General features: G+C 38.5%; 1 protein-coding gene across 1 annotated transcript in view; it reads right to left on the bottom strand.

Moving 5' to 3' along the window:
• DISC1 (DISC1 scaffold protein) overlaps positions 1 to 27,216 on the bottom strand; it is a 214,452-nt gene that overhangs the window by 129,278 nt on the left and 57,958 nt on the right. The window contains exons 4-6 of the mRNA XM_074863132.1: positions 22,547 to 22,697; positions 19,042 to 19,225; positions 14,994 to 15,229 (exon numbers count right to left, since the gene is read on the bottom strand). Of these exons, the coding sequence (XP_074719233.1) occupies positions 14,994 to 15,229; positions 19,042 to 19,225; positions 22,547 to 22,697 (571 nt within the window). The remainder of the gene's footprint in view (positions 1 to 14,993; positions 15,230 to 19,041; positions 19,226 to 22,546; positions 22,698 to 27,216) is intronic.

Raw genomic sequence — 27,216 nt, 5'->3', positions numbered from 1 at the left:
CCTACTTAGCAGGCATACACTTTTTATACAGTGTTCAATTACTTTATCACACACTATTTTCTTTTCTGTCAGACACCTCAATTCACTGTACATGACAGTCAGCACTCCCCACCAGCAGCACTTCAATTCTTCCTTTTAGGTGCATTATAAAGATTGTACTTCTTTCATGACCTACCACTGATATTCTTCCTGAATAAAGAACTATTAATTTATTTCTGAGCTTTTCTTTAGTGTTTGGCACTGAAGTATCCAAACATTTCAGAAACATCACAGGACTTATTTCAATGATACTCTTGCAAGATAAGGCAGTATTGTATTCATTTTACAGGTGGAAGAAACACAAGTCACTGTTATTCAGAAAGCACACATTAAGGCTGAGTGCCCATTTTGACATGCACACAGTCCCTGCTGCCTACCTCTATGCATTTCAGTTTTCTTTTGAGAACTTGTTCCTTCGTATTTTTCAAGCAGAGCACTTACAAAGACCTGTTTCAAGAGTCAGAATTTACTAAGTCTGAACCCCAAAACACACGAGGTTGAACTTACACTCAGTTACTGACCACCTACAGAAAGGCTGGCTGGACCACCTTGCCCAGCTGCACACAGGAGAGAGACAGCCTCAGAGGCAGACTTCAGCTGCCCGGCATATTATTTAATCACATTAATGAGACAGCTGTTTGCACTGCTTTCCCTAACACCCTGCTTCATGGAGCACACACCTTTTCAGTCTACAGCCCAGCAAGGCCAGTCACCTCTTTACCACCACAGCACATCGGGGTCCCGCCAGCTCCAGATGAGGCAGTCCCCTCAGAAATAACTCATGACAGTGTAAGTCAATGCCTCTGTGCGGCAACAAACAGAAATGCAGCTGGCTAGCTATGTAAAAGTGGTTTAACAACATTTCCCACATAGCAGTCTCCAATCTCTCCCTTTTCTACAGCAATATATGGGCAAAACACAAAATATTACATGTGTAATGATGCCATTATTAGCTTTCTGCCTGCCTCTGGGCATGCCAGAGGGATGAACTATTTAGCCATTTCTTTTCTCAGGCTCTGGAGCTCCCAGTGACTTTCAGCATCTCCTGATCGGCATCTGAGCTGGTCAGGTTATGTAAAAAAGAGCTGGGCTTTGTGTACAGATGTCAACAGGGAGCAGCAAGGCTGTGGTGTGTAATTGAATGAATAATGGGTGACTGACCCAATTGTTCTGAAACAGCCTTATAAAATTCACCTCTAAAGACCCAGGCCATGATAAAATGTAAAGTGCAGTTATAGCCAGAAGAACAACAGTATAAAGATGGCACCTCTATTTAACAAATCTCTTCCATGTGCCTTTCCTCCTATCTGTTTACTTTCCTCATAGAAAGCCCCCCCAGGTTCATACAACATTTCCCTCCTCTGCAGAACTCACTCAGTTAACAGAAGAGAGATCAATTTTTAATTTCTTTTTAAACCATACATCTAAACAGCATTACAAACTAAGACCCAGTTGTAGAGTCTGCATTCCTAACAAAGATGCACAAGCCCATGCAGACTTTCAGGTCCAGGTGCTGAGTGGGAGAAAACACCCTCTTTATACCCAAATTTCTTTTTTATGAGCATCTATCAAATCACTGAAAAATAAATAAGAAATCACACACTGCCATTTTAATGACTGCAGAACTATAGTTTTAAGAGAATTTTGCAGAACTAGAGTTTAAAGAGAATTTTATATTAATCTGACACGTATCAATAAAGAATATCATTAGTAAACCACCATTTTGACTCAAGCTAGTGATAGCCACATTAACCACAGACTTGAATCTAAAGAATCCTTTTGTTACAGTTACAGCATTCATGTAGACTCTTAACAAGTGTATTTGTATTATTTATGACATGAATTTCACAGTAGTATCCTGCTTTGAATCCTTGTTAGCCCTTCAGAGAGATACCACAGGAATCCCTTTATCCCTTTCAGAGATTAGCCCATCATACAACTCCAACACAGCAATCAAAACCATGTACGAACCAGCCTTAGTTACCAACTATGAACAGCTTTTAACTAAGTTTATTCCCAGGTTGTTTTCTTCTACCACCAAACACCGTCACAGAGAAGCCCCTCACAAGCTTTCCAATTAACTGACAAGCTAATGACCCGCAAGAGAAACCAGGCAGTCAATTCCGATTCATTCTACCAACAAAGGGCTTTAACAGCCATGATCTGTTACATGTGACTTGAACTAGAAATAGTATTTTCTTTTACCACCACCCTGGAGCATCATATATCATTTTAAGAGGGGTATTATGTCCGCTTAAAAGTTGCTTTACTTACTACTACCAGGGAAAATGGCTTTAAAAAGAGCTCATTGGAATAACACTGAATTCTTGCCTATGAAGATGTCCATAGTTTTGACTCATTGGTATTCTTCTCTGGCAGAACAGCTAATCAAGAATTTGACTGCTTGTCCTCGCAGTCTCTGAAATCTATTATAAGGACCATTTAGAAGTTACTTCTCAAATTCAATATAAGCTAACTCATCACAGAGAAAGCAAAAGTTCTTGACCCAGCTGATGGAAGGACTAGAATAAGACAGGAATTCAATTAACGCAAATTTAACTGACTAAATGCGAGAAAATAAAGGTTTTTAACACTTGCAGAACTGACCGCAATCCATACATCATGTGTAATTTCTTTATGCACGCAGATGGCCATGTAGGCCTATCATTTAAATGGCTTACAGTGGATTTACACACATTAGGATCCATAATGAGGAGAGAAGAAAAGAGGAATGTAGACTTGCTACATCCTACGGCCTCACTGCATACATGCTAGACCAGATCAGGAAAGCAGGAGCTGAGGAATTACCCTTTCTGTGTGATGAATGAAGTATTACTTTGGCAAAACACAGGCTTCAGCTGGAGAACTGCAGGAGGATGTGGGAATGCTGCATATTCAGGAGCTGAGGCTAACTTGGCATGTAGTAACAGACTATGAGAAAAAATTTTAAGATCCCAATACTTCAAGCAAGGCAGTGCCTTTTAAGTATCTCATCTTAGTGACCTTAAAGAAAAATAGGTACCAAATACGTTGAATTGAATAACACTGTTGGAACCTGCTGAGACAATGATGTTCATAATGAGGAATGGTGTGCTGGTGAAATAAAGAAAGTCAACTCAATGCAATAAGGGACAGAAGGAAGACTAAGAATCGAGTGGTCTGGTTCACACATTCCTTGCTCTATCACAGGCTTCCTACATGACCACAGAGGACATTAAACATCATGATGTAACAGATAATGTTTTAAAAGCCTTTTAAAGAATATTCTGAGAAGTTATGATTTACATGCAGGAATTACAGATTCAATGGAAGCGGCTTTGTTCAGAGGAAGGCTGACTAGCACAATACTGGGAAGAATGGCTTTCTACTAAAGGAAGGCATGTTTCTGAATGTCTTTCCTTCCACTTTGCTAGTATATTTCCCTTTGCATACCAGGCTATTGTGTATTTATATTTTGTTTCCTAAGAAAATATTCAAAGAATGAAAGTGGGCAAAAAGCAAGTCATGCTGTTCTCTACATTCAAGGTATATAAATATACATACTGCTTAAACAGAAACAGTTCCTGTGTTAAGGACAAAATCATATATACAGTGACAAAAAAAAAAAATGTAGTCAGAATGCAGTTTCCATAACTGCACAATAGAACACACCACACACGTGGTATTAGTGTAAAATAAATAAATAAATTCTGTACTGGCAATTCTTATATTCATACAGAAACTAAGCAGCCATCTCTGATCCCTGTCTGAAGAGACTGAAAGACAAAAGGATGCCCTTTAACAGCAAATATTCTTCCTTACATTTCTGTCACCTAAAAGATTATTCCAGATCCTGTTATTTCACTATTCTCCATAAAACAATACAGTGCTTAAGCAAAAAAAAAAAAAACCCACACTTTCATTTCTTTAAAACTAAGCACAAGTCAGAACAATTTAAAATTACCCATATTTGAATTTCTAATTCAAGAGCAATGGCCTAGAAGCCTACGCTTGGATTGTATGCATATGAGAAAGCATGATGAGCTGAACCCTCAATTCATATGAATATGTATTCCCTCCTAGATAAAATGATTATTGAAGAGTATTTTCTTGACTATCAGCACATTTAAACAGTTTGCAGTATGTCTGAATTTGGCCCAGAGTAATGAGACTGCCTGCAAAGGATAACCTCATTCTAAAGGTCACAGCATGCAGAGAGCATGACTTTTCCAACTTTAAGTCTTTTAACACAATTCCTTCTCTGATTCTGAAGTCACAAGAAGCTGTACTTTTTTAGAAGATGAAAATATATAAACCAGACCCTACACTTGTAATCTTGCTTTTAACAGCAAACAGAAGCTGACCTTCCAAAAAAGCCTTTGTCCAGTCCTTTGCAAAAGAAATCAGAAGTGCTACTTGGGTAACATTTGGTGTAAACATCTGCTATAGTGTACATCAAGGCAAAAATCCACCAGAAATCCACCAAAAATCTTAAGTCTAGGGACTTCACTGGGCCTTTAAGGAAGAAATCCACAATCAAATCCACAAAATGAAATAAAACGATCGATAACTTTCTTGCACTCTTACTTTCCCTTGATGTGCATATCTCAGCTTTGAAGATAAATCAGAAAAAAAAAAGCTTTTGAACAAAACTATACTTAACAAGAGACAGCTTTAAGCTAGACATGTACAACTAGGACTAAAAGAAAAAATAAGAAAGCATACTTGTACCCAAAGTTTTCTTGGGTAAAATCAACAGATTCATTATTACAGATACCACGTGCAGTTTTTTACCAGGACAAGACCTACAAGTGTGTTGCCAGTCCTACACTTCTGCTCTATTAAGAACATTCAGAGCTAGATTGCATTAAATGCACTACAGTGAAACAGCACTTTTTGTTTTCTTTTTAAACTCTCCACCACAAAGCTCAATTCTACCTAATCAAGGAAAACATTGGATAACAAGATTTTCATTCTGTGATCTGTTCATAAGCCTGGGTGGGCTACATATCTGGATATTAACATACCAGTAAAGCAATTTTTCAGTCAAGCATGTAAGTTCCTTTTCATCTTCATGCAACGATCCATGAGACTTTAAACAATGAGATTTTCACAGTAGTATATCTCTGTGTTGGGAAACAAAATCATCCTTTAAATGTAAGTCAGGGTTTTCCAAATAAACTCTGACGTTTACTGTGATAATGTGGCCCACAGAAAACTTCTGTAAGATGACAGAGCTAGTTAAACAATGATAAAACCACAAAATTTCTGCTGAACTGATGTGGTGAAAATCCAATTTCTCTATCTAAACCTGTCAGTGCTCTTGAGGCATGGACTTTGACACTGAATAGAAGGAGAGAAATTCTGTGTTTAATTCATACCGAAAATGAAATTTGTGGCAGTTGCAAGGACTAGTCACCTGAATTAGAAGTAAAATGCAAAGTGTCACCTTGGAAAGCTTCCAACCTCAAAAATTAATCTGATCTGAGACAACAATTGTCAAGAGATGTACTTTAAGGTACAGAAGCATTGGACCTTCTGCATGTTTCAATCTACAGAGTTCTCCAAGGAATATGAATGAGAATCCAAAACTATGCACCTAGCTCTGAACCATCAGAGAGATGATTCTGCTCCAGCAATTTGCTCTTCTAGTTATCATTTGCAGAGTAGTATTTTTGCATTGTTGCTTTATGTCAAGGATTGCTTCAATATATGTGCTCCCCCACTCAGAATTTATCAAGAGGCAGAACTAGAAGTACAGTTTCCCAATGTCTTTGTATAACCTCAGCTTATCAGTAAGGTTTCCCATTGACTCATGGGTTGCTTGGTGACTGCACTTGTCTTTGTCAACTCTTGAAGAGTTATAACTATATTAAGTGGACTACAATAACTCATCATCCTGCCCAGAAACTCTTACATATACAAGAACTCTGAACTGAGACAACCCTGACTTGCTGCAGTGCTGCCAGACACTAGCCCCAATTATGGGAGGCTTGAAGAAAAATCAGAGCATTACATGACACTTCACCACTTTTTGCATGATTAGTAAGATTTTTTTTTTAAATGCCCACAACAGGAAGACTGAGGCAGCACCTCAGTCTACATAGTATGGTAGCTGGTTTTTTTAGCTAAAAACACTCCAACAGAAACAACCAGTTCACAGTCACTTGAAAGATACTGCTAGCATCTTTAATGATGATTCCAAGCTGAATTTTCATTACCATGTCTTAAGAAATCTTCTGGTCTATAATACACCATTCATACAGTCTAACTGGCTGTCTGTTTCAACCAACCATTCACATGGTGCTGTTTTTCCCACCACTCTTCTGTCAGCTGCTGCCACAAAGCGGTTGTGGCAGTTGTTGCTCCAGCTGCTACCTGAAACAGGAGCATGAGTCTGAAAACAAAGGCACAATCAAACAGCTATCTGCAGCAGCAGTTCATCACATCACTTTCCCCAGATTTTATGATGTGTTAAGAGATCCCCATACTTCTGCTACATCTGTCTGGAGTGCACAAAAAACAGAGCTTGCCCACAGCAGCTGCAATTATTCTCCTAAGAATAACATCCATTGTACTTCACTGACTGAAAGGGTCTGTCCCTGGATATTGTTGTTAGCTGTTTCTTTTTATTATATACAAATGAATTCAGTACCATACATTGATTGGGACAGCTGGTCATTTTTCCCTAAAGAGAAATAAATCTCATCATATGCATTCCCAGAGGAATCAGCACATATGTGGCCCGGACTTTATAGGCTGCTACATCCCAGTGGATGCTGTTCAGGCAAGCAGAGGGAACCAGATGCTCAGAGCGAGGAAAACCAGATTCCTCATTACACTGCACACGTGGGTACTCAAGCAGGTAGCACTCATCTTTCTGCTGGGACTTTTCCCTTCTACAATGCTGCCTGGAAGGACAAAAAACTGTCTCTAAGATTGTTCCAAAATACTTCAGGTTGCTAGCAGTGGCTCTGTCCTCCAAGTTGCAAGACTTGCTCTCTCCTTTCCCTGCTGTGTTTACAACTCCTCCTGTTCTTCCCAAGGAAGGCCAGTGCCTACGGTGCGAGGGCAGGCTTCACAGAAGCCCTTTTTCCTCCCTACAGCAGGGGTTCCAACCGGGGATCAGAGTCCCTATGAACTGCTGAGCCACAGAACAAAGGATTGGCTCAGACACCGGCAAGTCAATCAAGAAGACCTTCAGCCACAATTTCAAACTCTGGCAACTCTTGCCTGATTACTTTTGTTTGCAACTTTGCAGGAGGCAAATTCACTTCACCTGCTGAAGCGCAGACATTGCATGGCATCCCAGGCTTTCAGTACAAAGTTTCTTCTAGAGTTGTTCCCACAAGTGAGAAAAAAAGCAAAGCCACTTGCCAAAGGAGTCTACCCCCTTCAATCCTAGGCAGAGAACAAAGGAATGAAATTAATCTTAGGTAGACAAAATGGAGAGGAAAACACCTAACTACAAAAAGAAAGCTGAGCCTCCTAATCAGTCAGATCACAAAGGAAGAGGCAGACCTCTTCTTTCACCTATGACTCATCTCAGCCTCTCACAAAAGCCTGCAGCCAACTTCTTTGAGAAAGTCAAGATGATGGCCTCCTCAAAACACAAACCCAGCTGTGGGACTTGCTGAAAATGAGACAATCCTATTATCAAAGCTCAAGTTGGGTTATGACATTTGACATGAAATTTAGAGTTTCCCCCTCAAAAAGCCCCTTGTGGTAGAGGAAGCTGGCTGTGCAGCCAGTCAGTGGGAGGGCAGGAGGCCTGGGGAATTTCCAGGGCAGAGTCCTCCCCAGGTGCCAGGGGACATCCTCTCTGGCTCTGCTCCTCTGCTGTAAGTCCACTGCTACAGGTTTTATGTAGTGCACAGAATCAAATGGATTAATGGATCACTAAACAAAAGAACTACAATTAAAAAACAGGGCAACGTACCATCTTCATTATACCTAGCTATAGTAGCAGCAATGGTATCAGCTATATTTTAAGAACCCCAGAATTGTATTTTGATTCATATCAAGTAGCATAGACAGAGACATGTTTCCTACCACAAAAACAGTTTTAAAATTCTGTGTTAAGCATTAAAAAAAAAAAAATATCAGAGCTCCATGAAAGGACCCTAAGTCAAGGCAGTAAGGCAAATACTTAAAGTGACCTGTGCATCATCCTCGTGTCATGGAACATGATTTATCACTGAATGAAATTAAATCACCATGAGCAGGCCTGGGGGGGGAACTGAAGCTGTCAGAAGCCTTGAAGACTCCCATACCCAGAGCTTATGATTGGGACAGAAGTGAACAGGAAAAGCATTTTCTGGGGCTGTGCAGCACTTCTTCATGTGGTGTATTTCATATGCAAACACTGTTTTTCAATTCCTGCAGACCTGCAAAGCCAAAATAACTGAATTAGTGAGGTGACTGAGAGCTCTCTTCTTCACTCCTGTTACTCAGTGATGAAGCCCTAGCTGTGGTGGCCATTACAAAGTAACTTGTTTTGCGTGTGCATCTAACAGCTCAAGACACTCATTTCATCGTGACTATTTATAAGAAAAAAACAAAGAGGGAGAAGCTATCTTCTCTCACTTATCTATTTTATTTAGTTTCATTCCTATTTAATATTATCCTTTTCCTGGACATTTGATATTTTACAGAAACACCATGTGGACAGATAGTATGGTGTGGGTGTGACAGACAGAGAAAGAGATTTTTAAGAAGGGGAAAAAGAAGAAAGATTGCTATACAAAGCAGGGAACAGCACAGAGGAAGGAGCCCAGAAGCTTTATCCTCTCACAAAGCACAGGAGCAAGAACCTTACACAGATCAGACACATACATACACAAATACATGCTTACACCACCATCAGTGAAATGTAACTGTATCTGGGAAGGCAAGTGGCTATTAGGTAGTGACAACTGACAGCAGGACAGGGAAACTCTGGTCAGCAGGGCAGAAAGCCGTTCTGCCAAGGGAGCACCATGGGATTGCTGATATCCTACCAGGGCACAGACGTGATGATGCACCACATGAAAATCACCCACCAAGTGAAAGACCCAGAAGTAAATTAAGTTGCATGAGAAGGTGAAAGCAACAGTGACTTGCTGAAAACAGCTCCATGTATATGCAGACCCAGGATCAGCTAAAACCTCCCCAGCACCAAATAAGGCCACAAGTAGTTACATAATGATGCAATGTGCTCAGAGGTCTACTAAAGCATCAGGGTCTTCATGGTCCGACTCATAACACAGCATAAGAGTCTCTCCTGAAAATATTCATGAAGATCTTTTGCCTCTAACCTACCTACCAACATCCCATTCTACTTGTAATTAAGTACTACTAAGATTGTGAAATTAGGAAAAAGTGCAGAAAAGAAAAAAGTCCAAACAACTCAAAAATCTAAAAAGTAAACCCAAAAGTAAAGATTCAAGAGTATCTGGCATTTAACATACAATTCAGTCCTCTGCTGTCCCACACACAGGCCCAACAAAGAGTCAGGAACATTAGCAGCCTGTGCACTGTAGTAGAAACCTTTTGATGCTATAAAGCCATTTCATCCCTCTGCTCTTTGTAATTTGTGCTACCCTTCTGTTCCCAGAGGATATTTTTGATATGCATGCATTTTCACAGAAATAGCCAAAGAAAACCTTAAACCACATATTTAAAAAGGACTTTTCCTGAATAGACTGCATGTTATCTAGCAAACAGGTATCTTTTTGAAAGGATAGGATGCAATTTGGTTTGCTTCTAAATAAAATTCTTTAAAGCTAAGATTTTTGTGGAAAGGCTGATGTGAATAAACACGGCTGCATTCAGACTTCTTCAGTAATTTCACGTAGCTTGCTAACCGTTAATTTGACTAGAAATTTCATGTGCACATATAATTTGAAGGACAACAAAACTTGTACAAAGCAGTCTCTCCTAATGACTGTACATGACAGCCCACTCTGAATGTCCCTTTTCCTAAGTTAATAAGTGAAACTATAAGTTTTTTTCCAACTTTTCCCAAGTAAACCAACTTCTCTAAAAAAAAAACCCACCACTTTTTTTGCCTTTATCAGGCTTTGGCCTCAACTGAAGTTGGTGAATGCTTTGAGTATATTCCAACTAATAAGGTTTTCAACCCCCTGAGCATTTGTATTTCACTTTGAATTAATCTTTGTCAGATGAGCTCCAGGCATCACTAAACCAGAGTGAACTGGTTGCATAAAACTTCAAGTTCAGTTCACTGCGCCACTGGCCATGACAGTACTACAATAACTAATACACAGAATAGAGAATTTCCCTATCTTCAGAAGATCCCACACACACTGTGGAACAAATTCCTACTAATTAAAAATTGTTCCATGGGAAGGGTGAAAGAAGAGATGGAGTATTCAAATATTTTGAAAGATATTTAATTGAATTTCTTTTTTGCGGCCAGCACTCAGTGCCCAGACAATAGTCCAGATGGAACCGTGCAATTTATTTTAAGGACGACATGTTGTACTGTCACATGCATCTGTAAATATGGATAAAACCAAAAGAGAAAATGCTAAATGAAACTAAATATGAACAGAAGTGTAACAGGCTTCCCCAGTTTTCATTGTGAAATAAAAAGAAAAAGGAAACAACAGGTACTGAAGAGAATCAGTCAAATAGTTAACATGGTCTTATTTTATAATTGGAAGATTCAAGTTACACTAGTTAAAAAAAATGTATTTCTGAAATGGTGTCCTCTTCAGTAGAGGGTACAGAAATTATATATTTTATTACCTTTTGCAATCTCCAGGAGAAAGTACTTCACACAAACAGACCTATTTTCCTCCTATTTCAGTATGTCATCTTCAGTTAAAACACAGATGTGTCGTGGTGCACACACCACCAGCTCCTCACACCTTTTAAAAACATCCCCATGCAACCCCATGCAAGTGAACTGAGCTTTTCCCCTGCCATTTGCTTGTTTTATAATAATGATTACACCCTTTAGTTTACCAAGGGCAATTAGGCCTGTCTGGATGAGCAACCACATTCTGTGGTCTCAATCTTGATGAGAATCCCTGTCAAAACATAACCTAACATATCTGCACGTTAACCAGCCAGGTTTTAACCTTGGCTTCCAACAGCCCACAAGAAAGGGCCCTAGGTAACATGTTTAACATTCTTCAAACTCAAAGCATGCTATAGTTACCAACAAAGGCTTTTTGTTTTCAGAAAGTCCACCGCATACCAAAGATAAACAAGACAAAGGATTATTAATCTTCCTGCAAATAACAACATTTGACAAGAAAAATAAGCTTAGAAACAATGCTCAACCCATGTTACACTGACTTGCTCTCTTGCTTCTGCACACTTCTATCTGGGCAATTATTCCTCATTTAAGATGTTCTCTAACGTTCCCTGAAGTTTGCTTTAATAAGTTGCTATTTGATAGCATTTAGACCATGAAAAGCAAAATAATTTGTATTTTATAGTGAGCTGCAAGTCACTCAATACACTTCATTATAGCATAGATTGTCTTAAGAGATGCTTCACATCAGCCCTGTGTTATTCCAGTGCTGAATGCAATTCATGTATCCAATAAATAATTATGCAAAAGCACATTATAGCAGTACTTTACAACTAGCACAATGCAGTTAGAATAAATATATAGTACCTTGCAACCCAATAGCCAGGAGCTTGTAATTTACAGCCCATCAATATCGAACAACTGTCTACATAAGCACTGATATATATACATGAGTAATAGCTATATTTCTTGTGCAGATAGCCCTAACTTTAGAGGACTTTAATTTTTTTTTCTCCGCAAAGATTCATAAAATAAAATGTACATTTCCAGAAAAATCTCTTTCATGTTAAATATCCCAAGACTTTGGAATTTAATACGCTGAGCTGGCTTCATCAAGCATTTTAACCTGTTACCTAATATACAACTGCCTTTCACAAGAAGTACAGATGTAGGACAAGGTAATGCAAGTTGCAACAATGGAAATTCTGGCTAGATGTGAGACAAAAAAAAAAAAAAAAAGAGTTCACAGCAAAGGGAGTGAAATGTAGGATGCCTAGCAAGTCTGCAAAATCTCCATCCTTGGAGATACGCAAAACTCACAAAACTCAGACAGATGGGGCCCTGAGCAACCTGATCTCACTTGGAAATTGTGGCCCTGCTTTGAGCAGAAGTTTGACAAGATGATCTCCTAAATTATTCTATAACTGTGTGACAGTGTACGGGATACCCATAGGCACACAGGATGTATATCCACACCAGACATCTCACTATTTGCTTGCTCCTTTTTCATCTTATAGAAGGAGAGACCAGAACATGACTGGATACAGACATAAGACCACTGTATCTGAGGTATGACGGACTGCACAGCTTTAAAAGGAAGACACCCATCACTTTGTTCAGTTTAACAGTGAGCCTAACTCTCACTGTTAAATAACTGCAACCATTGCAGGAGGAGCATTTTCTTTCCCTCAGCCCTTCTGGATATATAGGCTGCCCTGAAAGTGGCAGAGAACCCATGCTGGAAATGTGCCTGCTGACCATCACGCAAGCGCAGCTGTAGGATGCTTTCAGTTACCTAAAGTAGCAAGTGGTTTGGGGGAAGAGATTTGAGAATGAAAGGCAAGTATAGGGCCACGTGATAAAGTCAAGCGGTTGAGTCACACAGCTGGACTGGAGATTTCAGTCTGTGCTCCCAAGACAGCTTGTCCATTTTTCAATAGAGCAGCAGGCACAGCATATACAACAGTTGGGCAGATTTTGAATGGGATGTACCAGACCAAGAAGCCACATCATGTAGAGAACACACCTACAAGACATTTTTAATTCAGAGAGTCACTATCTCCTGCAGTGAGGAGAGAAGCTGCTGAATAAACAGTGAGTTATCCCTCACTGTTGTTTTGAAAAGCTACATCAGCCAGGTTGTAACACATTCCTATCACCATACTTTGCTTGTAAATTGATAAGAAGAAAAAAAAATAATCTAGATGGACAGTTGCCAACTCCTTGAACAACTATGACCACCAGGTCTCTCCCTCACCTCAGCTGAGTACTATAACCATTAATCCTCTCCACTTTCACTCTTCCAGAGTCAGATCTCATCTTGCCTGTTAGCCTTCTGGCCTGTTGCCAGATTTCTGCTTTTGCATTCCCAGATACATTAAGGCCCATCTTAAGAACTATGATGGAGCACACTCCCTGACAAGACAATTAAATTCTTGATAGGTAAGAGCTTGCTCTAAAGCTGTATGTTCTGATCTAATCAGGCTGCAGAGAACTTAAGTGCAGAGCTTCCACATTCTGAACTGAGGACTTTAGCTTCCACATGACCATGCCATAGGTGGACATCTACATCATTGCCATTAGTCTTGCTCAGAAAAGGCTTTGGGATTTGACAAGAGCACCCAACTATAACCTGATATAGGAGATTTAAACTGTTTCTGAAGGCTGTCACAGATGCGTCCCTAAGTGTGCTTACCTGTGCAGCCCAAACCAGCATTTATCTGTCCCCACTTGCAATAGGGGAACTCCAGCTATGGTAAACAGAGCAGAAGCACATGATCATTGGCCCCAGTGACACAAAGTTGGTCAACAAACAAAACTAAAACAGAAAAGCTCCATTCAAGGCATCTTTCAAAAATGAACAGAAAGGAAATAAATTAATTCTAAATCTTCATTAAAGTTCTGAACCCACTTCGAACGATGAATGCCTGTTTCCCCTCAAGTGACTGTGTTATTTGTGGTGCTAGTGAGCGAAGAACTCTGAGCAAGTTCCTCCTGAACCAGTACTAATGTAACTAATCTTTAAATAATTTCCCGAAGAGTTAAGTGCAATTCAAATATTGCATCAGCAGTGTGAGAGAAAAAAACATCTGAATATTCTTTCGTAAGCAAATCCAAAACTAAGAGAAAAATCAAATCAAAGCATGGGTTCTCAGACAGACTGCTTGAGACCTTTTATTCCTCAATCTCAGAAACATAGGTATAAGATACTATTAAAACAAACTAAACTTAATTCAAGAAATTATTTCCAATAACCTAATTTAAAATTTTAAACAAACCTCAAAAGTGAGGACTATGTCCTCTATAAAATGTTCTGCTGACTTTTAAAAAAAAAAACTGTATAAATTAGCACACATGAGCAGCAATTTCTCATGAATGTTAATATAACCAAACTAAATCAAATAAACATGAAGGGAGAAAAAAAATTGCAAGCAACATAGTTATTGCTTATCTGGAAGAAACGCAAGTTAGGATAAACAGGAATTTTATTTTGTTCTGGTGACACATCATGAGTAACACTTTCAAAGTTCCATCAGCAACGTCCCCATTGACTGCCAGTACAGTTTAGGCCCTGAGCACTTCTATTGCTTTTGTAAATAAAGATGAGGTTATTTCCAAAAGGTTACCACGAGTAGCTACTTTTCCATTTAAAGGAACCATACCATATGCTGTGTATTTAACTGTAGGTGTCCCAAAAGTCTCCATACTGCATCCCTTCCTCCACTACCTCAAGTCTACTGTCTGAGCCTAACACTCATCACATCGGACTTGATTATGATTGGAAGTTCACTGAAGCAAGAAGCATCTCTAGTATTTATTTGGATGGTGCTTAGTACACACTTTCAGGCTGTGAGAAATATGTTGTAATTACTGCATTACCAAGCTAGGGAAAAAGTTCCACCAGTTAATAAGAAGTAGTTTAAACTGATGATGGGTATTAACAGTTGATGGATACATACGCTTTCTGTAGGTGGCTCTTTACCATAAAAAATATGAAGTGCAAGACCTTCAAATAACTACAAAGTCTTCCTTCCTGAGGAAGTATATTAATATTAGAACTTCAAAAGTTTCTAAGGACAGACGTTGAAGTGTCTAAATCCAGCTAATTAGCTAGCACAATTACGAAGAAAACAACTGACAGCCAATTCAACAGTACATTGGGGAAGATACAAGACTCTTCATCACTTAAAACACACTGAAATTTAAATACCTCTTTATTGTCCCTGGAAGATCCAGACTGAGTGGAATTTGATAGGAAGATGCTAAAGTGTCATCCACAGCCTTGCTTATTTCCTGTAATTCTCTCAAAGAAATGCATCCAAGTAAAGCAGTCAGTTCACAATCTGGTGACTGAATAAGCCTATCTTGTTCTTCAATTTCTTTTTTTAGCTGTTGATCTTTTGCTTCTAGTATGGCCAGTCTTGCTTGGAGGTCTTCAATTTCTTTCTGCATAGAACAGAAACCTGAGTTTACTATGAACCCTGTTAAAGAAATCGCTCTGCCCCTAGGAAAATGCAGTACAAGTCTCAGAAGTAGCATGAATTAAGGTTGTCCAATTTAGCACAACAGTCAACGAGAAGACATTCTTTTTGTTGACACAAAAAAATTCTTGTGTCTGTTGTATTTAGAAACTCTAGTGTTTCCACAGTCTGAGATTCCACACGTGCATTTCAACACCAAATTTCAGGTTCCTTTTCTAACACCGTCAGTCACCTTTTACCTTTAAGATACACAGGTTTTTCCCAAGTTAAAAACTTCCCCAAAAAAACCCAAAATCTCAGTTCAACCATGACAACAGAAACTTGCTACAGGCTGGCAGCTAAAGCGATGAACCATCTATCTGTCTTCCTGCAGAATATCCCTGCAATTGTTCCTCTAGGCTTCCAATCCAACATCAGGAACAGGATGCAAGTGGTGAATCACTGACTAGCTGGTCAGTCCTTTTGGTTATTAATATTTCATTTTAATTTAAAGCACAAAATCCCTCCCTTGACTTAAAATAACCAGAGCTTCAACCTCAATTGCACTTGTCTTGCCAGCAGTTCAAACTCCATGCATTACGATACTAATGTTTCTTGCAAGAGCACATTCTAATTTTTCCTTGAAGGCCCAACAGATAGCTTGCACCCAGAAAAGAGCACTTCATGAAGGAGTCTGGGTTGCTGAGTTATTTAATATATGGCCCTTGGCTCATTTGTACCAGAATTCAAAAAGTGAGTAAAAAAACCAAACAAAAAAAATCAAAGGAGAACTACTTGCTATCAAAGTAGCTGAATGCCATACTGGAGAATTTGATTCTATACCTACATTTATTACAGTCTCTGTGAAAATGCAAGCCACTTAAACTATTATCTCCACACACAGCCACAGACTGAATGTTCTGAATGTTTACCATTTTCCATTCAACCAACAAGAAGGGTCTCTGAAGTGCTACCTATAAACTGTCAACAGAAATCAAATTCAGGCCAACTAAAAAGAAAAATGAAAATAAAAATAAAAAAAACCCAAACCTTTTTCAGGTAAATAACTAGAAACTACACAACTGACATTAGAAACAACCATATAGCTTTTTATGGCAATTCACTCTCTAACTGTAAAATGGCAATACGAATCTCTCTTCACCCAAAGTGATGTAACAGAGATAAAATTAAGTGGTTTTGAATCACTCAGATGCCATGTTGATTAAATCTGTAAAAAGAGCTCATTCACAAATTAATAAATCTGCATCTAAAAGGGGGTTTGAGTGGCATACAGTAAAAGGGTTCCGGAGCCCAATATTGAGTAATGAAGATAAAATAGTATTCTGAATACCTGAACAAGCACCCTTCATCTACAGCGATCTTTCAGGAAAAAAGACACGCTCACATAAATAAAGACTCTCATAAAACATACATACTATGCACAGATAACTGACTTCGGCATTTCCTTGCTTTTTGAGTGCTTCATTTTGAAACTTAACATTCTTTTAATGTTTTCAATGTAATGTAAGTTAAGTTTAGTTCAGTAATGCTCATTTTGTCAACAAACATACTTTCAGGTTTGCTGCACTGCAACAAGCTCCCTGAGTATCACTTAAAACAGGAAGAAACAGTCCTTGCATGTTAAAAGATTGACTGGCTCAAAAATTTCAACTTATGTTAGTGCTGCGCACTAGATTCATCAATTATTTTCCTCCTTTTCTGGTTTTACGTTTAGCGACAAAAGAACAGAGCGGCCCATGTTTCAACCCACCGGCATTCATCAAGGACAGAAAGGTCAGCAGGCCAAAAACATCAGTTTTGTTTCTTTCAGTCTCAAATTAGGCTTTTAGTGCGCACAAAGGACAATTCTGTCTCCGTGTTACTGGTTTGGGAATACTGCCAAAATCTTAATAGGCCCTACTTAATACAAAGACCTTCATATTCTGTGAAAATGTAGTAATTGCAATCACTGCAGTAATCATCCTACATGAGAACAGAAAGGGAGATGAACAGAATTTGGTTTTACGAACACACTTAGTACTGAAATGTTGTTACAACATAAATAGATACCAGAAGCACACAATCTGCATTCACAGAGAGAAAGCTGTTCTGCTTGGGAATAGTTCACAGGCGTTCTTGGGAGAATGGAAGCTTTAGCCAGTAAACTGGAATTCTCCCGCGTTCTTTTCCAGAAATGCCAAGAAGCCTTTAATGTGCTCTTGGTCAGCCTCCAGGGACAGATAAAAAGGACTTAAAGTCTCAGTACGGAGCAGCAGATGATATTCAGCTCACTAAACATAAGCTGGAGTTCTACTTTGTGGATTTGAGTTTAAACTGAGATTTCTAACATGACAGCTAATCAGTACTGATTGTAAACCTCCAGCTTCACTTACAGGCTGGTATTCTCCATGAAGTACGGACTGCAGTAGAAACATTAATATGTAGATTTTAGACACTGTCATAGGCTCTTAAATCCCTGAAGACAAATGCAGAACCAACAAGAGAGGGTAGAAGGAAAATGAAAGTAAAGTAGGGATGAGGAAAAAAATAAAATAATGATGATTTCAGATCATGTGATATTTTGGACAGGAGCAGTCCTTTTAAGGGATGCTGGGAGCCACCAAACATCACAGGTCAGCCTTCTCCAAAACCTTGAATTCATGATAATTTTGATCAAATGCTCATAAATAGCATGCCTGTACAACGATGTCATTAACCTGTCCCTAGTATAACTACATAGGAATAAAGATTCACTTGGAGCAAATATAAAAAAGTTAGCTGGCGTAGAATCTTAAGTACAGCAGTTTTCAGTTGGGGTGGCTGGCTGGATGTCTAGATTATCAGAAATAGTTTTCTGGACGCTGATAATGTTGAACTACACTATGTGTCCTCTTATATGCTGATGAAATAAATCTAAACAATACAAAGGCGATGACTAGGATAGAAAAGACATTTCCTCATCTAAGATTTTGCAATGGCCATCTAAGATGCATTTCTCTATTTCTTTCTGGTTTTATATATACATTTATGTGTATGCAAACACACAGATGATTATACTATTGGATCCATCAAAGGAAGAAAAGTATCAAAAATAATGATATATTTCAAGACAAGACCACAGGGAAAAAAAAAAAAAAAAACCAAAAAAAACCCAAAACGGACCTACTAGCTCTCCAAGAAGTCACATTGCTGAGTGTGACTGACAAGGTTTAAAAGGAGGTGGAACAAAGACTTGTACTAGACAGCAACTGAGATTTTTGAAGGACAGTGAAAAGAAAGAGCTAAATTTTGCTTAAAAGGCTTGCAGATTTAAAATTGGACAGAAGCCATCTTAAAAACATTCCATTTGCCAAATTACCACATTGTGACATCACGTGTCAGTGTAAAGTTATTGTTGGCAAATGTTGACTGTTCCATGATGATTCCTTCATCCTTATGAAATGCATCAATCATCTTTCAGGAACAAAAGCTGGTAAATCTTGTATTTATAGTCAATTCTAACCAGAAATTGATAAAACTTTTTGTCTTTAAACAAAAACTTCTTAAGATTAGTGAAATATTAAAATGGCAAATTAGAACATAAAGAGCACATTTAAAAAGATAATGAGGAAGGTTAAAGCACGCACACAAGCCACCGAGCCTTCCAGTTCTGCTTCTCCGTAATGAGATTAACACAACTCCTGTGGCTGCCATCTCCAATCATCACTTAGAAACTGGACTACAGCCAAGGCTCTAATTGCTGCACAGAAGCAAAGTTACTATTACAATAAATTTATTTAATTCTGTGTGATGGCTTACAAGCTTTTCCCCACACAGCACTGGTTCTTCTAGACAACTTCGTAGTCCTGTTACCTGTAACCATTTTTTTTCTTGAAAAAGTTGGTTTCGTTTTGTGGCTGAAACCTGCATCCTCTCCTGGTAAGTAGATCTCAAAAGTCTGTGGTCGTTTTCATGCCAATGCTGTATTTCTTCATGTCTAACCCTTTGAAAAAAAATGACAAAAGCTAAAAATTAGCATTATCACTGAGTATCGACATGTCAAAGATTAAATAGATCAGAATGCTACATGTTACCACCAGAGTCATAACACTCCATCACCAGAATGATTACATCTTAAATGGATAGAGTTAGAGAACAAGAGATTTTTCCTTGGCATAACTTCCTTTATTATCTCAAACATTTACACTGTTTTTACAACACGCTGAAGAAGGAAAAAGGAAAACTTGTATAGCTTCAGGCTTCCCCCAGCTTTTTCATATTTCAGAAATTTATCCATCACTGCCTTGAAAGAGACAAAACTAAGGCATGTAATTTCTATCAATACAGAGAAAAATCTCTTAGACAGAAGTTTAGAAACTTGCCAAAGCCATTTTTGCAGCTTCTGTCAGCTTTTGGAGACTACATTAGAGATCATCTGGAGTGTTTGCTCCATGATGCCAAATTTTACTTCTCTCTTGCACAGCGAGTTCCTTCAAAATCACAGGCAGTGGGATTCCTCACAATGGTCAGTACAACCCCCAGCTGTAAGTCTTTGCATGATTGGACCCCAAGGCAATCAAGTGCATTACATTAAGTGTCAAGTCTATAATCAGCCTCTCAAAATGCACCTGCAAACCACACAAATCTATTTTGCCTTTCATGTTCCTGCGTAAGGGCACGCACGCTTGCAAGACCAATTGCATTTCTGTGTCCATCTCTAGAGACAAAGGTTTGTACAGATGCATTTCAGTATCTTGTTTCAAAAAAATACTCAGTCTCAAACAAAGAATGTTTTTGAAGCATGATTTCCCATCATAATCTTGCAAAGCAAATACATCCATGCCACATACAAACCATGCATCACAAGTCTGGTTTAAGCATGATTTATCACACAATGATGATCTCCATGCACAGTTGTTTAACAAGTGTGTAGGACAAGAGGTTCCTGTCTCTTCTGCAGGACCATCAGAAAACAATGCATGCTTAACTCTCTTCTCTATGGTTGAAGAATGTACTGAAAAAGCAAAATAAAACCCTGGCACTAAAATAAATGGAATTAATACTTAAACAAAATAGACATAACGACAGTATAACTGTATTCTGTAATAACAAAATAGATCAAAGAGACACCTGTATTATGAGGTGCTAGGCCATCACTGTGTATGTGCCCTATGATCATTATAGATTGCTGTGGCTCCAGCTGACCACACTTCCCAGCAGTTCTGAAGCCGCCTTCTTTTAGTAAGAGCTGCATCTTTCCAAGAGCAGTATGCAATAGAAATTTCTGAGTGACTGGTCAAAATTTAGGAAACATTCCACAATAGGCTATTCTGAGAACCACCTTGGAAATCCCATATACATCTGCCTAGTTGTAATGAGGAAACAGAAATAAAATCTCTCTGATCTCACCAAACTTCGGTGATTGCATGAACACAGTACTGTTCCTAAGCTAAATATAACCAAACCTGGCTCCTACCACCTGCCCCCAATACCCTGTGTCAATACAGAATGCATTCACCTAAAAACTCATCTCATGATTTAATCAAGTAAAACAAAACCAGGGCATGAATTTCAGTCTTGCATATTAAATGAACAACCTGACATACACACTTTTTATTTAAAACATTCTTTATCTGCAAAAAGATGAGACTGGCTTAACTACAGTAAAACTGCAATGATCTGGTCTTCTGGGACTAGTTTGATCATCTTTTTAATTTTCCAGGTGAAATAAGAAATCTTGGGTATATTGGTTTTGTTCCGATTTAAAATGAAAATAAAAACTGAAGCCTACAAATTTTCCTTGAAGAAGTGGTCATGTCTTCCACCCTGTACTATACCACTAAAAATACTGTCGGAACAAAAAAATTTTAAACACCCCTACTGAAAACAAAGGGTACTCTTGCTGCATCAACAAAAGAGTCAGACCACAGACAAAGCGGTGTGAAAGGCTACAAGAATCAAGCAAGAAAAAGAAAGGGTGTCACAACAACAGTCAAGCTCAAAGAAAGGAGTGTGCAGCACAAGACAAAAGTGAAGAGGATATTCATCTGACCCTGAAGAATGGCACTGCTCTCAGACCTGTGCAAAGAGAAGAGTTACAGATATAATCATCTGCAGAACAGGAACACTGTCATAAATTATATATATGATGTATATTTTATCTAAATACATATATAATGTATACATTATATAGGAAAAAATAAGCAGACTATATGTTTCAAGGATGCTTTACTGACTCAATTTCTATGACACTGAAGAGAACACCACCTCTAAAGCCAAAATCATTATTACAAGTTGATGCATAGAGCAAACATGTCTTAATGACAAAATACAGAATGTTGTATCCTAATCTTTAAGCAATGGTAAAACAGCTTCTTAGGGCCTCAGAAGGTAAAAGGAAACAGCTCTGAGGAAGTGCAGTTTGTTTTAAACCTGCCTCATTACTAAATACTATAAATAGAGGCTAAAAATACCCTTAAAAGTCTCAACTTTTGCAATAAAATCCTGTTATCTGTACTGATTTTATCTAATTTTCATGTATATCAAAGATCACAACCAAATGTATTGACTAGCATACTGCAGCCTTTATATACACACAAGCTGGCAGAAAACAAAAGGGTTTTCTTCTTTCATTTGTGCTATTGCATTTGAGAATAGCTGCCAATACTTATGAAGAATCCTCTTACTTTAACAACAGTAACCAGTAGCATAGCAGAAGAAAGACCTAGAAAAAGAGAGACTTTTTCTGCCCAAGCTAACTACCTCCCTTGGGTCATCCAACACATCTCACATTCCCCCAATCTTTGAAGTAGTTATCCCTTCAAGAGAAGGCTGAGAATTTATTTTTGTGACTTTGTTCAGTGCTGAGCACATTACTGCCACCTACCAAGTGACGCATAAAAGGAAGCTCCCAAAGGTCTATGCATATCAGAAAAGAATCTGTTTTTTCTTTATATTTAAATATCCTTTCATTGCCTGAAAAGGAGCATCAGAATTAACCCCACAGGGAACCGTTGCTCAAGCTGCCTTGCTGTTGTATGCTCAAGCTGCCGTGTCAAGGATTTAATCCCATTCCCACTCAACATCAGTGAAAAAAAGTTCCATTTACTTCATGAGTTCATAATGATCAATGTTTTTCAGGGCAATTCTGAAAGAATTGTAAAAAAAAAAAAGAAGGGGGGCGGGGGGGATTTTCATAAACAAGCTCCATATTGATATGTCAGAAGGTCCTTAAAACTCTTCATTAATATCATTCATAAATTGTATTCCATGTTTTGAGAAAAACAAAAGCATCATTTTACATAATAAGGAATTACAAACTTACCGATGATCAGCAGCCCAGCGCAATGCTGCTTGAACTTGGGTAATGAATCTATCCAAAAAACTGCTAATTGAAGGATGCCTTGAAGGAAGCTGAAATTTTAAAGAATTTTTCTCTTTCTCCAGTTCTTCCAGTTTCCGTCTAAATTTATCAGCTAGAAATGAAATTAAAAAAAAAAAAATTACATAACAGTGACAAAAAGTTTCCATTTTACCTGAAGAAAAAAGGTTGATCAACAAAAAATAAAATCTACCTCACAGATGGTTCTTCCCCTTTTGATAAAATACATCGGTCTGTTTTGCTCAAGGATGAATTACTAAGACTACAATGGAAAACATCAGATAACCAGGATGCTAAACTACTTTCTTCTATGACAAGGACAAAACGGCAGGCTTCCCAGCACTTTCACAGAGTTTTAATTTGGTAAGGCTCCAAAGAATTGGCTCAAAGTTATCATCTGTGCTCTTTTCCTAGAGTAACAGCTCTGAATTCAATTCTAAGAAAACTCCTATTCTTCATTGCTCTGGTTTTAAAACAATCTTAGATAGCAGTTATACATTTAAAGTCTGATCTTTTAAAAAATTGCATTGTTATTAGGACAAGAACTGAAGAATCATGTATGATATCTCAGCAATATATTTCAGGAGAAAATGCACTTGCAATTATAGCAATTAAACAATTATTTTATGCCAGGCTCTCCTGAATTATGCTTACTTTATCATCCAACAAAAAGATTTACTTTCAACTTTAAATAAAAGTAACAGTGGTCCTTAAGAGAGTTCATTGACTATCATAACTATAAATTTCTTAGAGCAAACATTTCTCTGTATAACTTGGTTTTTACTTTGTTTTCTTTCCTCATATAGAAAACAAAGGAACATAGTTCCAATTACAAATTATTATTTCTGGTACATATATTCTCTATAGTGCCAGTACACTAGGAAAATCACATACATGACAGATAACAAGCCTGGCTGGTCCAAGCCAGAACACCTTTGATGATACATTAGTCAAATCAGAGAGTTTTGAACTAGCTCACAAATGGAAAACCTTTACAGTTCAGTACTTTCCTCATGACCTCGCTGCCTACAATTTTGCATGATTAGCATTCCTTCCCTTCTAACATTTTCAATACAACATGTTACTATCAGAATAACATCCATCTGTGCATGCTTTATACTGCTTATTTTCTTTCTTTATCCTCAAAGGGGTTTTAAGAAGAGGGGTTGTTTACATTTGTTGGTTTACTGAAATGATCCATTTTTACAATAATCTATGACTAGTATTGATCTCCCTTCTGCTTTTGTGCCGATAGGGTGCAACAAAGACACAGAACGTACTAATGAGACTAGATCTTCTCCCTGGACCAGCAGACTTTTCCAGGGTAGTTCAACTCATGTCGTTGTTATTATTATTACAGTGCAAAACACTGCCAAAAGGCTCTAGCTGAAATGATCACCACCTGAGTTACTGCACAGTGCAGGCCTTGCCCCAACAACCACACAAACACATATGCATACTCTTCCTGCAAAGGAGAAACACCTTTTCAGCAGTGGAGAACCACATTTACCACATGTTTCTCAGGGACCACAGTTGAACAGATTGATCCTATCCCTATCACCACGAGGAAGCTGGAATTTGGGCCCAGATAAGATTCCCAAGCCCATACTTTGACCAGAAAAACATATCAATATTCGCATCTCATGTGGAATTTCAAGCACAGCCATCAAAAATATCACTGTTACAAACAGAAAAGTAAGAGTTGGATTGTGACCAATGACCACTGAATGCCAAAACATGTGGGAACACCTCCTTTTACTCATACCATTCACCATTGGGCTTCCTGTGTTACTCCAGTGGGAGTTGTGGCAACCCTCTACAGCCATTTAACAACATTGCCATTGTTCTTCAACATAATCATGCTCACGCTGTGTTTGTCTGTCCAGTTGTTTCATCGTTCCACTTCTACCCATCCTGGCGCTAGAAACGGGCTATTTTTGGGAAGGAAAACACATGAGGGAATTCACATGCCAATACAGTCTCTCTCATTAATTCTTGGCTGCATCCTGCTTTATACATTCCAGTCTACACAGTATTCAATTAGTTTCTACTAAAAGACATTTCTAAATAGTTTGTTCCACTGGCATTTTATAAGTACTATTGCTGGCCATATCCCCTTGTTATCTCTCAGCACGAAATGATTTTTTTTATCCTTTCAGCACTGCAGTTAGGGGTTATGTCTCAAGACTGACTCCAGCACCACTGAGCTGAACACTGAGACCCCTCAGCTTGACCTGGCTGATGTCTTCAGTTCATGGAGAGACCAGGGCACCTCAGTGTCAGCTGCTGAGCAGGAAACCATGCAAATAAGCTCATCTCAGTTCAGCTTTCAGCACTGCAGCTTAAGAGAGATCTGGATCAAGCAGAAGTAATGGAAACAATCAGAAGTCTAGCAAATAAGGCATGTGAAAAAGAGGGCAATAAGAAGGGTTCTTCAGTCTAGTGGAGATAAAGACTTAGAGGAGTAACTTCCAGTACTATTACACACCAGGAAGCTGCAAAGAAAGCAGTAATACAATGCTTTTCACCTCTCCTCAGAACTTGAGTCCTCAGTAACAAACCTGAGTTGCAGCAAAGGAGATGAGGAAAAACATTATATATAGTAAAGCACTAAAACTAAGTGCTTGGGACAGACAGGAAATCTCCAGCATCGTTGGTTTTCAGGTCAGACAAACATCTCTCAGGAATAGCGCTGGCATAGTTTTTAAGGTCAAGGCCAGCAAGATCAAATGTGTTCTCCTGAGATTCCTTCCCACCATATTTTCTAGGATTTTTCAGCCAAGAAACAGACACAGAAGGCCTTTGCTATTCATAAGCCATCAGACTCAAGGACACCTCTTTCTTTTGCCTTCATTTTAGTCTTTTAAGCATGTTATTCCAACACAGAAAAGCCCTTCACAGAACCCCAGAGCTCACCAATGGGTTGAGACACTGAAAGAAACCACACACACTCAGACACCTCCATCCCATGCAAAGGCTTAATGCTTTGTTGTTCTGTCCCATAATTCACCTCAAAATAAGTTATTTAACACACATCTTACATGCAAAAAGCAATCCCCCATTTGATGAAGTTCTTAAATGAAGGAACTTCAATGTATTCAATACATACTGTTTCACAGAGAAGCATTTGGAATAAGGCTTAATTCTCTTTACCAGCCTTTTATTTCACTGTATTCAGTTGCTAGCTTGCTGCCTTGCAGCAGTCCTACTGATACCCTAGACAAAGCTTCTACTACAGTGCAAACAGCAAAAATTAACCCTTAAATTACCCTCCATCCCAATCTGTTACCACCTGGTGCACTTCAGACATCCCACTCAATTTAAAGCCGAGCCAGAGTACAGGCCTGGAAGATGCCAACTGCTGTACTCGATTAAACAGACAGCAGTCAGAGAACTGCATTGTCTCCAAACATCATGTTTTGTAATAGCTTGAGCAAAGGAAACAATTTTCATAATTTTTAACTGACCATATGAGAACATCTTTCTTCTTCTCTAATTTTTACATATTCTGATACTGGTTTTATTCCCTTGAAAACAAGGTTCACTTTATCAGAACTATTTATCACCATTTAAGAAAATCATCACAGTAAGGGTAGAATCTCATTTGCCACATACTGCATGTATTTACATTTATTTATGTCTGTTCTTTGCTGATCAATTGTGCTATTCTACAAATTGCTGGACATTAAGAAAGTGTTTCTTCAGCTAGTTCAACTAGAGAAGGCCATTTGATCCCGCCCCACAAATCCTGTAAACAACCTCCTTCCGCTCTTTCCCCCTAAAATGTGAAAGACCTAAACCAGGATTTGTGTAGGGTTTACATGCGTAAATCATACACTGCAGCCCTAAAAATCTTTTTCTTACTTGCTAGATAATTCCAGCGCCAGGTAACCTCCCCAGCATTCACTTTCTGAAAAACTTGAAGCTTCCAAGATGACTGAAGGGTTTTTGTATACTCAGCATCAAGGATACTCACCTATTTTGTAAGAACTAAAGAAGTCCCAGGTTCAGATCCGAAGACCCCTCTAGCAGCCTGTCTCCAACCACACACAGCAGCAGGCCTTTAGAGAGCAGACTAAGAACCAGGGTGCAAAGTGCCCATTTACCTCGATACTGTTCCTGAACCTCTAATGTCTGTCAGCTGAAAGACTTCCTGAGCAAGACACTACTCCTAGATCACTTCACTGATACGAGGGAAAATGGAATAAAAAAAAAAGGTAAAAGAAAAAAGTCACCAACATGTAGACATCTATCCACCAGAAACTTCTCTTTTCTCAGGCTATCTATTCTTTTGGTCTCCAAAATATACTATAACAGAAATTTCAAAATGGAATTATGAATTATTTAAACACATATCCCATTTGGTAATCTTAAACGTAAAGTCTGATGATCTTATTAGGTGTTTGCTTTCTTTTTTTTTCCACTCTAAATAAAATAAAACATTCCTTCTTCACTTTCCTTGCTTATTAATAACTTAAGCATCATCATGTGCAAATTGCACTACTCATTTTCCAGGACAGAGGGACTTATATTATCTAAAGCAATGCTACAACGGCTAGAAAGTGAGGAGTCTAATATGAGCTTGAATACATGACTGAAATGCAGCTGGAGAA

Source organism: Strix uralensis, chromosome 3 (assembly GCF_047716275.1).
Source record: "Strix uralensis isolate ZFMK-TIS-50842 chromosome 3, bStrUra1, whole genome shotgun sequence".
In the NCBI taxonomy this organism is placed as follows: Eukaryota; Metazoa; Chordata; class Aves; order Strigiformes; family Strigidae; genus Strix; species Strix uralensis.
The sequence above is the reverse complement of the archived record's forward strand: the minus strand, read 5'-3'. Positions and strand labels throughout refer to the sequence as shown.